The sequence below is a fragment of the Typopeltis vanoorti genome, chromosome 10 (genome assembly GCF_054136105.1).
Source record: "Typopeltis vanoorti isolate ZY-2024b chromosome 10, IOZ_Tvanoo_1.0, whole genome shotgun sequence".
Lineage (NCBI taxonomy): Eukaryota > Metazoa > Arthropoda > Arachnida > Uropygi > Thelyphonidae > Typopeltis > Typopeltis vanoorti.
The window spans coordinates 56313190-56329845 of record NC_143558.1 but is presented as its reverse complement, the minus strand read 5'-3'; the positions used below and the strand labels follow the sequence as shown (position 1 = coordinate 56329845).

The 16656-nt window shown below is 31.7% G+C and overlaps 1 protein-coding gene across 1 annotated transcript in view; it reads left to right on the top strand.

Annotated features, from left to right (window-relative positions):
• Past1 (putative achaete scute target 1) overlaps nt 1-13278 on the top strand; it is a 36901-nt gene extending 23623 nt beyond the window's left edge. The window contains exon 2 of the mRNA XM_090398647.1: nt 10330-13278. Within this exon, the coding sequence (XP_090254773.1) occupies nt 10330-11025 (696 nt within the window). The 3' untranslated portion in view covers nt 11026-13278. The remainder of the gene's footprint in view (nt 1-10329) is intronic.
• The last annotated feature ends 3378 nt before the right edge of the window (nt 13279-16656 follow it).

Below are 16656 nucleotides of genomic sequence, written 5' to 3'. Positions count from 1 at the left end.
TTAAAATCTACTAAAATCATTTTTAGTAGATTTCTATACAAAATTAAGCAATTTAAATTTAGAGTTACAAGGTAGAGATAAAAATTTAATTGACATGTTAAGTTCAATAAAAAGTTTCCAACAATACTTACTTTTATTAAAGAAAATTATAATTGCCCACGAATTTAGATATCTCCCATAAAATCAAGAAATGCTTCGCTGTGATTTAAAAGAATTTATTCGTGAAATAGAATTAGTTGAGGAAGAAATAAATTCAAGATTTAAGGATTTTAATAAAACTGAAATGATTGTATCTTTTATCAATAATCCATTTCAAGAAAACTTGAACATCACAGAAATTTCAAATAAAATTAGTGGCTGTTTGATATAAACCAAGCTGAAGTGGAACTTGAGATAATAAACATTCAGAATAGTTTACATTTAAAATCAGTAAACAATGAAGTCATTTGAAACACATCAAAGTATACACATGAAAAATTTCCAGCATTAACCGATATTGCGCGAAAAATTCAGTCGTGTTTCGGATCGACATACTTGCCAGAATCCACTTTTTCAAATATGAATGTCAAAAAATCAATTAAGAAACCAAATTACAAATTAAGTATAATTTCTGGGAAATTCCCATGCTACTCCTCTTAAACACTCTTAATATAATTAACGGCTATTTTAGCCTGTTTTTGTTTAGGAGTGTCCCTTATATTTAATACATTGGCTAACATAACTCAAAAGGGGTATATATATATATTTTAGGGCATTATGGGCGAGTATAGAAGGCAGTTATGGCAGAATAAAAAATGTGGAAAAATTATGTACATACCTTGATTTTGGCTTAAAGATGCCTTCTAAATCCAAGCTCTTGTTGAAAGGTTGTGTATAAAGGGGGGGGGGGGGAGAGGGAAAGAACATGGGGATGTACTTGAGACACGGGAAATAAGTTTGGGAACCTGGGTTACTATTAATAATATATATATAAATATATATATATTATTTTGTTGTGGGGAGAGGGGGGGGAAGAATGGGAAGGGTATCCTTTTGTGGAAACTGGGGCAAGGGTTTATGGGGTGTGGACTGTTTCGGTCACCGTCGGAACTTTGTGGGAATGACTCCACAAAGTTCCGACGGTGGTTAGATGGTGACCGAAACAGTCCACACCCCGTAAACCCTTGTCCCAGTTTCCACATAAGGATACCCTTCCCCTTCTTTCCCCCCCCTCTCCCCACAACAAAATAATATATATATATATATATATATATATATTTATATATATATTATTAATAGTAACCCGGGTTCCCAAACTTATTTCCCGTGTCTCAAGTACATCCCCATGTTCTTCCCCCCCCCCCCCCCCCCCCCCGTTTACACACAACCTTTCAACAAGAGCTTGGATTTAGAAGGCATCTTTAAACCAAAATCAAGGTATGTACATAATTTTTCCACATTTTTTATTCTGCCATAATTGCCTTCTATACTCGCCCATAATGCCCTAAAATATATATATACCCCTTTTGAGTTATGTTAGCCAATGTATTAAATATAAGGGACACTCCTAAACAAAAACAGGCTAAAATAGCTGTTAATTATATCAAATTACAAATGATCATTTGGATGATTGTCTGCGATTGGCCACTTCTTCATATCAACCTGACTATGAAAATATTGCGAGGTCCAAACAATGCCAAATTTTACATTAACTTTTTTTTTTATCAACCAGGATTTCCTGTAACTTGTAAGTTTGTAATCAATCTGTTGTTTTTTCTAACTTTGGTTTTCCAAATTAGAGAAATAAATATTTTATTCCAATATATTTGTTTTATTTGTTGTATTAAAACAATTAAAAGTGATGAATAAACTTTTAAATATACAAATAAAGTTTTTAGTTTCTTTAAAGTTTTTAGGGCTGGGAGAGTGGGTCCTCCGAAGTCAGTGAGCGCATTTAACTGCATAGTTGTGTGTAATCAGATATCAGGTTGGGGGAACATGATCTATATAAGAGAGTAAATCGCTGAATAACTTAGTATAGAAAAGTAGCTTGCATAGTAATAAAGTTTGAACACCTATGCCGATGCCAGGTAATCTTTTGCTAGTTAATCTCATAAGTATTTCTTTTTAGGCTTGCTTCTCCTTGAAATAATGAAAAATTGGCTACCAGATAATGGTAATCCCATACATGAGTGATTGACTGAACAGATTGGTAGAAAGTTAAGGGAAAACAGATTTGAAGTCCTGTTGATGTACACTTTAGGAAATACATAAGAGTATTCCAAAAGACAGCATTAGAAACAGTGAATAAAGAGGAATAAAAATTTTAATGTTTGGGCTGAACTGCGAAGGAGTGTTGATTAGCTGTTGCATTTGAGGAGAGTGTGACAGTGATGTCAGTTCTGATGAACAGTGACTATGGAAATATTTATAGAAAATGTAAGGAGTTGAAACTGAACATCTCTGTAAAAGTGAATGGATGAATATCTGCCAAACCAGCCAGAAGCACTACTCTCAAATTCAAGAACAGTACTCTCTGCTTGGATTTGCAATTTGTATAGAATTAATACTTGTCCATTGGTATAGTAACACCTGAGAAAGAGAGAGAATCTGATTTCTTGGATGCTAACGAGATGAAAGATTATAGGTTAGTTATGCCATGAATCCAGTCTTGTTTTGAGATTGGAGTGTTGCCTAAAGGCTAGAAAATAAAGTTTTTATTTTATTTTATTTATTTATTACTATTTTTTTTTTTTTTCAAAAACAGGATTTGAGTTTTAATAGCCTTGAACTCTTAATGAAGTTTTTTGATTTATATAGTGGAAGGTTTGTTAAATGAGAAAGGAGTATAGTATGTGCTGTCTTCAACAGATTTGTTGAAGGATTGGATTTGCAGTCAACTGAAGATTGTTGATATATAGAATGAAGGAAGAAGAAGCAAAAGAACAAAGTCTTGTGAATCTCAAGCATTAGTTGAATTTTGGGATAAAATCCACCCACCATTACATACATTGTACATGTAGAAAGAAAGAAAGATGGTAATCCAGTTGTAGAAGTCAGAAGACAGTGTGAATGGTTAGGACTATTTTTGTTTTGCCAAACCTTATCAAATGCTGTAGTGACTTCAAGATATTTCCCAAACTTTTCCCATGACCTTTGTCAGATTTGGCTGACATAAGAAGATCCTCTGATCAATACAGTGGAAGTATAGAAGTTGAGTTTTAGTGGTTTCTTCCATTGTTTTAGAAAATAATTGAAAGGAGAGAAATTGGTTGGATCAGATACCAGTAGAATAAAGATAATTAGAAAGGCAACATAGAACAGTAATCAACTCTGAGGCATAATAAACCTTTAGAAATCATAAGAGAGTACTTCTTTGGTATTCAATTCGGACAAAATTTTCTGACCTCTTTCTGGCAAATGTATATATCAAAGAGTACATTAAATGCTGTGCATTTGGAATGGCAGGAGAACATTTACCAAAATCTTCAATACAAGAATTTGAAGAAAAGTAAGAAGCCAGGAGATCCCCCCCCCCCAACTGGTAAATATACAATAGAATCATTTCAGTTTTGAGCAAGATTTTTTAAAACATATGGAATGTATTGTTTGCAGTGTATGAAACATTCAGAATCTTTTCAACTAAACTAGTCTTTCAACACACAAAAGTGTGTTGAAAAACATCTATCCATGTAAGCAATAAAATTCTGAAAAGACAGATATTGATATTTAGAAAATCATATTATGCTAGTTTCTGTTCTTTAACTGACTGCTATGAAATTTCCACACTGGTTTCATATGTAATCCAAAATTAGCAAGGAAAATAATTCTCCTTTTTTTTTTTAATTTTTTTTTTTTATTGGAATAAAAAAATATTTATTTCTTTATTTTGGAAAACCAAAGTTAGAAAAAACAACAGATTGATTACAAACTCCCAAGTTACAGGAAATGCTGGTTGATAAAAAAAAAAAAAAAAAAAAAAAAAAAGTTAATGTGAAATTTGGCATTGTTTGGACCTCGCAATATTTTCATAGTCAGGTTGATATGAAGAAGTGGCCAATCGCAGACAATCATCCAAATGATCATTTGTAATTTGGTTTCTTAATTGATTTTTTATGATGGTCATATTTGAAAAAGCGGATTCTGACAAGTATGTCGATCCGAAACACGACAGAATTTTTTATGTGCATACTTCCAAATGTCTTCATTGTTTATTGATTTTAAATGTAAACAACTATTCTGAATGTTTATTATCTCAAGTTCTACTTCAGCTATATTGGTTTATATCAAACAGCCGACTAATTTTATTTGAAATTTCTGTGATGTTCAAGTTTTCTTGAAATAGATTATTGATAAAAGATACAATCATTTCAGTTTTATTAAAATCATTAAATCTTGAATTTATTTCTTCCTCAAATAATTCTATTTCACGAATAAATTATTTTAAATCATAGCGAAGCATTTCTTGATTTTATGGGAGATATCTAAATTCGCGGTCATTTATATTTTTCTTTAATAAAAGTAAGTATTGTTGGAAAGTTTTTATTGAACTTAACATGTGAATTAAATTTTTATCTCTACCTTGTAACTCTAAATTTAAATTGCTTAATTTCGTACAGAAATCTACTAAAAATGATAAGTGTAACAACCACTGGCGGCCGGGGAAAATTTTAAGTTGGGGTTGCTGCATATACAAAAAAAAAAAAAAAAAAACTTTTTTTTCCTAATCAGTAACGAATTTATTAATAAATAAATTGACATATTAAAAATATTTCATCCTCAACACGAACAAACACCAATAATAAAAGTTTCGTATCAATAGCAATGACAAGCGCAAACGAATATCGGCTTTAGATCGCAGTGCATTTGTTTCGTGTAACGATAATTGAAAAAATATAATTCTTTTCATATTTTCAACAGTAACACTTGTCATAATTCAGCCTTGTATCTAATATAATAAATTGTATCTATATAATAAATAAATAATTATATGTTATTTTAACAAAATAAAATAATATTTACAACCAAAAGTTCACCACGAACACCGCCAATAATAAACGTTTCATATCTCACAGAAATAACGAGCGCAGGCATAAGATACACAACCCAAACAGCAGTGTATCTAATGACGTAACGTGCAACGACAGCAAACGAATGTTATTAGATATATGAAGAGCCAAAGGCTTCAATTCGGCGACATATGACTTGTTTTAAGTTAAGGGATATTACATCCCACATCGTCTCAGAGTTTCATGCCGAATATAGTAGAAACTATATAAAGTTCGGCGATTCCAAGCATAAGCAAATACCTAGATACTGCAGCAACTGACCCTTAGGTAGTGCAAGCTGAGGCAACTCATGTCAAAGGTGGAGCAAGATCCGATCACTATTCTTGATATTTACTCATAATGTGAACTTAGCTCCTAGGAGCTGTATTACTGTTCAACATTATGAGAGAAGGTCACTACCCAGACCAGTTTCAACCTTTATTAAGGTCTCATCAGTGAGTAGGTAGACCTAGTTAATATCAAGTTTGTAGTGAACAGAACTTACAACCCTTCTATGAGTATTGCCGAGAGGTGTCCTAATAAATTATTAGATATATGAAGAGCCAAAGGCTTCAATTCGGCGACATATGACCTCTCAGCAATACTCATAGAAGGGTTGTAAGTTCTGTTCGCTACAAACTTGATATTAACTAGGTCTACCTACTCACTGATGAGATTCATCAAATTGTAATGAAAATGCAACACACTGGTGAATGTCTGACATTATTAACCTGACCTGAAAACTTCTCCGGCAATTGGAACTCTTCCTTTCGGCAATTTGAAACCTTGTGTGCAGCCTAGAAGTAGCCTCTCCCTAGCGACGTCTCGAACCGAGAAGCTCCTTTCTGGAAGCGGGAAACTCCTCTCTCAAGCAACGTGGATCCAGGCAGTCTCTCTGACAGCAACTCTGGTCTGGGCGGCCTCCTCTCTGACAGCAATTCTGGAACCAGGACCCCTTCTGCTTGCTTCAGTCCTTTTTTATTAGGCCTCCTGTGAGACCTCGCATGAAGTTTGACAACCCCCAAAGAATCGGTATGAGTCTTTCATCTTAAGTTTCAAGTTCGGCACGCCTTTTGTTCTCCGCTTTCTTTTGATTGTAAGTTGCCGGCCATCGGAAAGTTGTTTGAACTCTTTCTGACTGACTTCGGAGATGTTTACACTTAGAGCCTGCAAACCTTTCTCATTCATGCAAGTTTCAATAACAATCTTTCTAATGCCGCCATGTACAGCTTCGGCGACAAAAACATTGCCTTTGTTTGTTTTTGAACTAGGTTTGGTTTAAATATAGAGTTAATTACACTTGTTATTTTTAAATATTTTGCGATTTTTACATTTATATCTTTTTCATTTGCATATGTGATCGTGCATCCTAGGTAGTTAAATGAATTCACCTGTTCTAAGATCTTGTTATCTATTACTATCTTAGTTCTTGCTGCATCTTGTCCTTTAAAAGCCATAGTTTTTGATTTTTCTGTTGATATTATCATCCCATTATCTTTGGCTATCTCATTTAGATCTAAAATAGCTTTCTGTAAGTTATCTTCAGAATTTGTAATTATTATTTGGTCGTCGGCAAAGAAGAGAGTGTTTAAGTTCACTGTAGGAGAAAGTTTAATTCCTTGATGTAAATTTTTATTCCATTTTATTATTATTTCATTTAAGTAGATATTAAAAAGAGTTGCTGAGAGGGAACATCCCTGTCGGACCCCTTGGTTTATCTCTCTCGTATATGATAGCTCGTGATTTAATCTTATTTGCATTTGATTATTTTCATATATACTTGTGATAGCTTTTAGAATATTATTTGGTATTTGTCTTTCTTTTAATATGTTAAATAATATGTTACTTTTAACTTTGTCAAATGATTTTTCAAAGTCAATAAATGCAATATGTGTTTCTAAATTGTATTCGCTTCTTTTCTCTATTATTAATTTTAAGCAAAAGGCCGGGTCGGTCTATACATGATTGTCCTTTTCTAAATCCATTCTGGACTTCTAAAATAAAGTTTTCGGAATATTTCATTAATTTGTTGTTGTTGAACATTGATATGGACAGTTGTTCATATTTCAATAAAATTATACATATTTCTATTTTGTTTTTTAAATAAAAAAAAAAGTAGATTGCTTGTTAACTATAGCCTTGATAACTTATTTAGTTATCAAGGCTTAAATTACTCCGAACTAGTTTAGTTCGGAGTAATTTAAGTAAATTACTCCGAACTAAACTAGTTTAGTTTAGATATGGTGGTACACCAGGCATGTCAAACACTGCGGACCGCATGAGGCCCGCCGACAAGTAACATGCGGTCTGCCAAACTTTGTAACCAATATGGTTATTTAACTTTTGACAACACTGATTAAATAAACATATTTAAAAAAATTAACATTTCCACTTAAGATTATTTTATACACCAAACTACTCTGCAATTTCCAAAGGAAATAATGTTCTATTTGTCTTTTCAAAAAATCATGTTACACAACTGCATAAATATCGAATTTTAACGAGCAAGTTTACGTAACTCGGCTGCATCCGCTGACCACAACAATCGGAGCCTAGCAGTTAGCAATTTTCAAGTCTTAAGAAAGTGTAGTGTTTTCTTTATAATTAATAAAGAATTTATAAAAATAATGTCGAAACCTTCAGCCAGTATGAGTAAAAAACGATTAATTGAAGAAGAACATTGTAGTTTTCAAGAAAAATGGGAGTTACAATCAGTGGCGCACTCAGGATTTAATCTTGGATGTGGGCCGAGTTGAGTAGACGTTTTGCGAATACACACTACACATCGCCTACGACCTATAACTGAGCATCTGCAGTGATCGCTAATTCATAAGTAGCACACAACATAAATAAAAAAAATGAATTTTAATTAGGAAAAGATTTTTGGAAATTTTTCTAGTGTTTTTTCCTTTTCTTTGGGGGGTGCCTATGCCCTTTGCCTCCCCCCCTATGGGTGCTCCACCGGTTACAATATTTTTGTATTCAAGGGGGAAAAAAATATGCCTGATATTTAGAAACTCTATTGCAGTTTGCAAAGAATATAATATTAAAAGGCATTACGATACAAATCATAAAGAAAACTATGACATATATGTTGCGAAACTTCGTGAAGATAAACTGTCAGAATTAAAGTTGACATTCAAAATCAACAAAGTGTATTTACCAAACCTATTGAAGGTAATAGAGCTACGGCAAAAACCAGTTATTTGTTATCACATTTAATTGCAAGCAAGTCACAAAACTATTCGCTGAAGGGGAATTTATTTGCGAATGTATTATTAAAGCAGTTGAAGTGTTGTGTCCTGATCAATTAAAGAAATTTAAAAATATAAGTTTATTGCGAAATACCATTGCCAGCAGAATTGATAATATAGCCAGGAACTTAAGGAATCAACTAATATCAGTAATTCCAACATTTCAGACTATATTATTCCAGAATAATTTCTAGGAACTCCTAGAAATTATTCCTATTCGCGATACAACCATTAGAGTTGATATTTTTGACGCCCTTATATGGAACTTTTGAATGAATACAATTTACTGTTAGAAAAGCTAGTTTGTCTTGCAACTGGTTAAAGGAGTTGTTACAAATTTAAAAGAAAAATGCAAAGAACAAGGTAATAATAATTTTCAACATTTTCATTGCATTATTCATCAGCAAACATACTATGCTCCAAAGTTTTAAATATTGGACATGTCCTAAAAAATGTCAGTAAAATTGTAAATCATATTCATGCACGTGGGCTTAATCATTGCCAATTTAGTAACTTTCTAGAAGATATAGAAAGTGAATATAGCGATCTACCTTATTATACAGAAATTAGATGGCTTTCCAGTCATAAAGTTTTAAAGCGATTCTTCGAATTGCTGGACGAAATTACCATTTTTTAGAATCGAAAAATTATGAATGTGAAATATTAAAAAATGATCAATGGATAAAGGACCTTGCTTTTTCAGTTGACATTACAAGTCACTTTAATCAACTTAATCTTAAGCTACAAGGCAAACATCAACTAGTTTCCATGTTATTTGACAATATTCACATTTTCAAACAGAAATTATTACTTAAAGCAAAAACAAATTCAAAAAGAAAATTTATCTCATTTTGAATTTTGTCAATCATTATTACAAAAATCACCGAAATTGAAATTTTCAGAATATGCCAATCAAATTAAGTTATTAGAAAATGAATTCAAAAGAAGATTTTTAGATTTTATGAAATACAAAAATCAGTTTCACCTATTTACTTCTCCTCTATCGATTGATGTTGAAACTGTTGATGACAATTTACAGTTGGAATTAATCAAATTTCAGTGTGATTCCGTATTGAAACAAAAATATATGGATGTTGGAATTCCAAAGTTCTATAATTATTTATCAGTCGATCGATACCCCAATGTGTTATGTGTACAGTAGCACATATTTATGCAAACAACTATTTTCAACTTTGAAGAATAATAAAACTGCAGAAAGATCAAGATTAACAGACCAGCATGTGCAAACAATATTGAAAATAACTACAGCTCAACAAATTCAACCAAATTTTGAAGATTTCGTTTTTTCAGTTTCATTAATGAAAAACGTCAAGTTTCTTCAAAAAAATGATATATGATATTTTATGTAAATATATAAACTCTATATTTTATACGTATTTTTGTAACATGGTTGTATTTTGTACTTATATGCTTTAATGTTAATATTAAAAAATTTATTTCCTCTTTATTTCGAGATTTTTTTCTGTTGCAGCTAGTGGCTTGATGTATAATTCTTAATTTGGCCCTTGGAGGTAAACGATTTTGACATGCCTGTTGTACACAAACATCATTCAGAAATTAAAAGTCATGTTTGTGGGAATATAAAACATAGAATCATCACAAACTCGAGTATTAACCAGTTGCATTCATAACATAACCCTCCTGTGGTACAAATAAGGAAGAAAAATTGTCCATATTTGGAAAATTTCAAAGGTGAAAATTAAATAATGAAAACACAATATACCCTAAGTCAGTATATTGTGTTCTTAATTGTGTATGTTCTTCTAGCCTTGTATTGTGTGATGAAAAAACAATTTCCAGGAAAGAAAATCTTGCAATTTCTGGATACTACTTGCTAGTCCATTTCCAGTTGAAAATCACTTATAAAGGTTCTTCGTATACTAGACAGAATTCAGGCTCTTGTATCAGTGAATGTGTTATTCAACTTTTATATTATTGTGTACATCACTATATGATGTTTTTAATTAGTTTTGCTTTGTCTGTAAATGATATAATTATATTTAATTTGTAATTTTTTTTTTATATAGGTACATGCATATATTATTAGTTCTTTAAGGAAAGATATGCCATCTATGTTTGGGAAAGATAGCAAAAAGAAAGATTTGATCAAAAACTTGAGCAACATATATTTAGAGATTCAACGAGAACAGCAGATTTCTCAGGGAGACTTTCCTGATATGAAAGATATGCAAGAAAAGTTGCTTCATCATGATTTTACTAGGTTTCATCAATTGAAACCCAAGCTTTTGGAGACTGTCGATCGTATGCTAGCAGAAGACATTGCTCGCCTTATGGCCATGATTCCTCAAGAACAGATTGAATTGAAAGAGGAGGGTACATTAAAGGGTGGAGCTTTTGATGGCCTAGAAGAGAGTCCATTTGGATATGGTAGGGGTGAAGGTATTGATGCTGGCTCTATGGAGCCTGATTGGATTGTATCTAAGGAACGATATAAATCTGATGAAATATTCCAGAGTCTTGGACCAATTGATGGTAAAATTTCTGGAGCTAGTGCAAAATCAGAAATGGTGAAATCTAAGTTGCCAAATTCTGTTCTTGGAAAAGTATGGAAACTTTCAGACTTAGATAAAGATGGTATGCTAGATGCTGATGAATTTGCATTAGCAATGCATCTGATTAACATCAAATTACAGGGACATGACCTTCCTCAAGAGTTGCCTGAGCATCTGGTACCTCCATCCAAGAAAGGATATTTTGCTTGAATTCATATCTAGTATAGGTCCCTTCACAACAGTTGTGAAATAGAGGTGCAATACTTTAATAATGAACAGATGTGAGAAATATATTTAAAAAAAAGTTTACGAAAAAATGTATATTTTTATTCTACTCTGCTTGGTTCTAATTTTTTTACTATGCACTTTCTTTGTTAGCTCTATGTAACCATTTTACCATGTAAAATGAAATAAATCCTATCCACACACAGGCAAGAATAGCATGCAGAGTTCTTGTTTATATTCACCTAAAAAACAAGAATTATATATTTGTGGTCAAAATACAACCAAAAAAAAAAAAAAATGGAAAGAGGTAGATGAGTAACATTTATCAGTTTAATTTCTTTTGGAAGAAAATTGTGTTATTTTTGAAACAACTGCTCTTTTATGAGTAGTGCCTTTTAACAAATAGCAAATACATCGTTGAATAGGACCTTATTTTTCTAATTATTGTTAAAGTACTTAATGATCTGTTTACCTATATAAGGAATTGAGATAGTATCAGCCTTTTATACACTTTTTTTAATTAGAGGGAGTGCCTTTCATGTCATTATTTTCTTAGTGATTATTAATAACTAAGAAACAAAATACAATTATGTATAAGAGGTTACTTATACTTAATTGTTTTGATTTTTATAGCATTTGTGATGCTGAAGTGTTAAAAAAACATTCACGAGCAAGAATAATAAGTTCCGGTGTTTAACTTTTTGTGTAACTGAATGTTGATAATGGCCTCTTTTGGTCTTACCTCATAAATTGTCAACTGTTGATTTTGATAATTGGGTACTGAATTATGGTTTAAAACACATTAAATTAATACATAAATTTGTTTATGAAGAAAAGCTTAAACAGCTATTAACATAATACTAAGATTGTATTTATTTCTGGTAATGATTGCTAAAACTTAAAATTTTCTCTTTTTTTTTTTTTAAATATTGAATTTTGGAATTTTAATGGATTTTCAAATATAAGTTCTCAGTATATTTTTTAATATTTCCAGTATTCAGGTATCTTTATTGGCTTAACTGCATATTATTAAAATATTTTTTTAATTGATTACTGCATTTTACAGTAAACTTTTAATACAGATTTGGCAAAGTAAGTAAATGAAATTTGAATATGTGTTGTCCTGATGTTGAATTACTGTGCTATTAATTTTTTACCCTTTCATATAAACCTGTTTCATAGTCTTGTGGTATCTTGTAAACCAAGAAAGTTATTCATTGAACTTAATAGCTGATGGTTGTTGTCAGTTAACGATTAGAATCAGGACCTTATAGTTAATCATAATATTTTTTTTTTATCTAATATATGGTAAAAATGCAAATCATATGTCTATCCATCTCTAAAAGTACAAATTTTCAAAAAATTTTGAACTTAGAAAACACACAAATTTTTTTCTTTTAATAAATAACTTTGAAGATTTTGTAAGACTGAAAAATCACAAAATGCAAAATAGTTCTTCTTTCACAAAGTAATAGAACCAAGGATTACGAGAAATTAACAGCATCTAAAATATATACATATATTTGCTTTTTTTTTTTCTGTTGTCAATGGAATGAAAAATCCTGTAATGATTTTTAATGTTTGCTATTAATAAAACTGTTTTCATGTGGACTTAAAGTGTATTAAAGCATCTGTCTCTTTAAAACCAAATTCCATTTCTCAGATATTCAAGGAATATCCAAACCTATCACTTAGCTCATAATTACTATAACAGTAATAATTATGAGCAAAATGTTTACTGTTTATGATATTTTAAGATTATATATTTTTGTTGTACAGAGGATTAGATATTTTTGTTTCTTTTATGTAACATATTAAATTCAATGAAAGTTTAGTTTTGTCATAAGTTATTCATCATTTCAGTTATATGTAAATGTTCTGCAGTTTTAAAGAGTGTATATAAATACATGGATCCTTATTTAATTGTATACCTGTAATCTGTTCTCACTGAAATTTTAAAATTATGTTTGATTTATTCATTAATTAAAAATAGCATATTCTTCTTATATGAAATCTTATATTCATATGTGCCAACATATGTGCATTTCCTCCAAAATACTGTATATCATTTTTTATTTGTGCTTCTTGGTTTTGAAGAAAAATTTTCTGATTTCTTAATATAATACTTTTGTACATGCTGTAGAACCTTGTAAACTTACTTTTGTGACTATTCGTGTAAGAATGCTGAGGAATATTAAAAGAATGAATTGCCTCGATGCATTCTTTATAAACACCCTACTGGCAGTGTTGTCTATTTAAACATTTCAAATGTTATTAGTAAATTTCATTGGAAGATAGTTGAATTTCTCATCAACAGATGGGCCAAATGAAGCCATTCTTATGATAGTAATGCCTGTTGACTCTGACTAGGAATTTATTAGTGATATTTGTATATTATAATTAGTGATACTAATTATAAATAATAAAAAAAAGTGTGTGCATTTTGAAAGAAGTTTGGAAAAAATACTTTTTTTTTTCCACTTTTTTCACCTAAAAGACATTCCAGTACTATTTCAAACTGTCCTAAAATAAAATTGGAATAGAAATACATTTTTTGGAGAGGTAAAATTGCCTTTTTTTTTTCTTTTTTTGAATAAATTTTTATTATATAAACCTTCATTCAATAAAAAGCCATTTCTAAAAATGCAGTCACTTAATCTTTAAAAGCTGAATTTTAAGCTATATGTCTGCGCGGTTAGCCTAGTGGCTATGCGCTTCGCAACCATATGCCTGGGGAAGGAGTGTCCTAGGTTCGATTCCCGTCGGTGACGTGAGGAGCTTGAAGGATCTTCCTCAGCCATAGCCAAGTTAGCCAGTCTTGGGCGTGGACAGCAGGGTTTTTTCCCCAGTTTATTCTGGGTTTTTTCATCCCGCAAAGCAGGCAAAACTGGCCTTGAGAACTCAACACTACAGGCCATAGAATACACCGGGGCATAAGGTTGACCACCTTATCCTGTAAACGGAGTGAAGTCCGATCATCAATGGACCCTCGACACCGCAAGGTAAAAGAGGGTATAAGGAAGATGACATGATGACATGAAGATGATGATGATGACATTTTAAGCTATATATATACATACATATATATATATATTTTTTTTTTTTTTAAAGTAAAAACTTTCAGCTTCAGATGAGAAGGTTATCCGGTGCAGGTACACTATCTGATTAAAAGTATCTGGATGCCTGCTCATCCTAACTCTCATTCTAATAATATAATTCATTTTAATATCCACCTTTTGCTGTTATAACAGCCTTCAATTTTCTGGGAAGGCTTTTCACTAGATTTTGGTATGCTGCTATGGTAATTCCTTTCTATTCTTCCATGTAAATCCATGTTCTTCAGCTCTTGGCAAACAGTGGTGCTGCTGGCATTACTTGCAGAGGTAATTTAGAGCTGAGTAGTGAGTGTTTCAAACAAAGACAACCTGCTTTTTTTATCATGCCATGCAATTCAACACTCGACAGTCCTGCTCTCTGATTTTGTGTGGCCTACCAGATCACAATTCTGCTGTTGTTCCTAGTTTCCACTTTACAATAATATCACAGTTGATCGGGGCTGCTCCAACAGGGCAGAATTTTCCTGAGTTATTGCAAAGGCAGCATCTTATATAGTGCAACATTGAAGGTCACCATTCTCTTTACAACCCATTTTATTTTTACTGTTTGTCTGTGAAGATTGCAAGACTGCTTTCTTTTATACCTGTGAACCATCAGTGTGATAATATAGCCATATTCAATACTCTGAAGGGATGTCCAGATATTTTTGATCAGCTAGTGTAAATACATGAGCAGGACTAGACAAATATACTTGGCCATAGCAAGTAGCTACAGATTAGACCAAATAATTTTTTATTTAATAAAAAAACTTTCTAAAAAATATTTTTAATTAAAAAAAAAAGAGATGTAGCACCACTGATCAATTTATGGAACTCCTGTTGACTTATTGGGACATATTCAAAAAATAAGGGATCTTGGCAAGTGCATTGTTTTGTGTGGCAAATAGGATTTTGCACAATTTGTTGAACCCTGTACATGAGCATAAGTCATACTCATCTCACTATGACAAACTACAGAATCATTGATATAAACCAGCTGCTGGCTTGTTTGACTTGTATAATTAGAACAGATAACTAGTTAGTGTAATCAATTTTATTTATTCAAGTGAGAAGATCGGAAAAAGTACTGTTACTTCCAGTTACTAAGAAACTAAGAATAAGAATTACAAATGGTACTGGACAGGAGTTAGGTCCATTAGATACATTGCAGAGTTGAAGATAATGCATTACTGCAAATGTTGAAAGTTTCAGAAATAAAATAAATTTTTGTGGAGAAACAATGGAAAGGATTCCAAGATAACATCTTATTTATTTAGCATTTTAGCTAGAAGAATACATGCATATGCTACCACACACACACACACACACACACACAAAAAAAAAAAAAAAAAAAAAACCACGTACAAGACAATAAAATGCATAAAAGAATGCAATAGTGTGAAGTGACACTGTAGTCATATATACAAATAACCATAAAATTAAAATTAAATGTCTAAGTTCAACAACCAGTCAACAGCATCAGTAGAAACTGTTATAAAATCAGTTACTGGTCACATGAAGCCTCTGTGAGGACAATCCAATGTGATATGTTGTATAGATAACATTTTATTATGTGTAATAGTGACTACTAACATGAATAGAGTACAAAAAAATCATGGTGAGTGCCTCATTGGTGACTGAGTTTAAAGAGGTATGATAACTGTTAGTGCATGCTCATGATGAGCCCTAGGATTTTATGGACATATCCAAAACAGTAGGAATATATGCGCTATATTTTGGAATTCAAAATAATCAGGTTCTGTTCTTATTGAGCAATTTAAAAAAAAAATTACTGATTTGTAAAATAAGTCATAGTATCTGCATGGATTTATTAAAATAAGCATATTAGCAACACAGAATGTAAGTGCTTATTTTTCAGCAGTTTCCTTGGTTTTGAATACACTTTGTCCATCCAGAAAGGAAGAAATGTCAAGCCACTTTTTTTACAGGTACCACCCCCTCCTTATTACTGGAAATTACCTTTCAGAGCAGTTTTGCACTTTTGAATGGCCATAAATTAATAGTTCAAGGAGTTAAGGTGTGGAATATGTGGATGATGTAGCAAGATAATCGGACTATAATGCCTAAGATATTTTCGTTATAATGTTTTTGTAATTTAATCTTCAGTATGATAATGAGCAATGTCATGCAATAATAACACACTTTGGGAAAGTTTTCCTCTCCTTAGTATTCTGGCTCACTGTTTTCAGCTTTTCATGTGACATCTCACTATAATTATGATGCATTATTTATTGCTTTCTTGATAATGTTCAAGGATTGGTTCTTTGTGAATGCTAGAAAAGTGCGAGCATTGCTTTTCCATTTGAGGTTTCAAGTCTAACGTTTTCAGGATGGAATGTCACAGGCTTTCATTACAGATTCTCATTTATTTGACTCCTAGTTGTAATATCTGCACCTCAGGAAGATGTTATCTCCCCCATGGATATCAGTGCAAAAAGCAGTTTCATATTTCTAAATGGTTTTGGCTGTGTTCATCTATACATTGATGTAAGAATCCAAT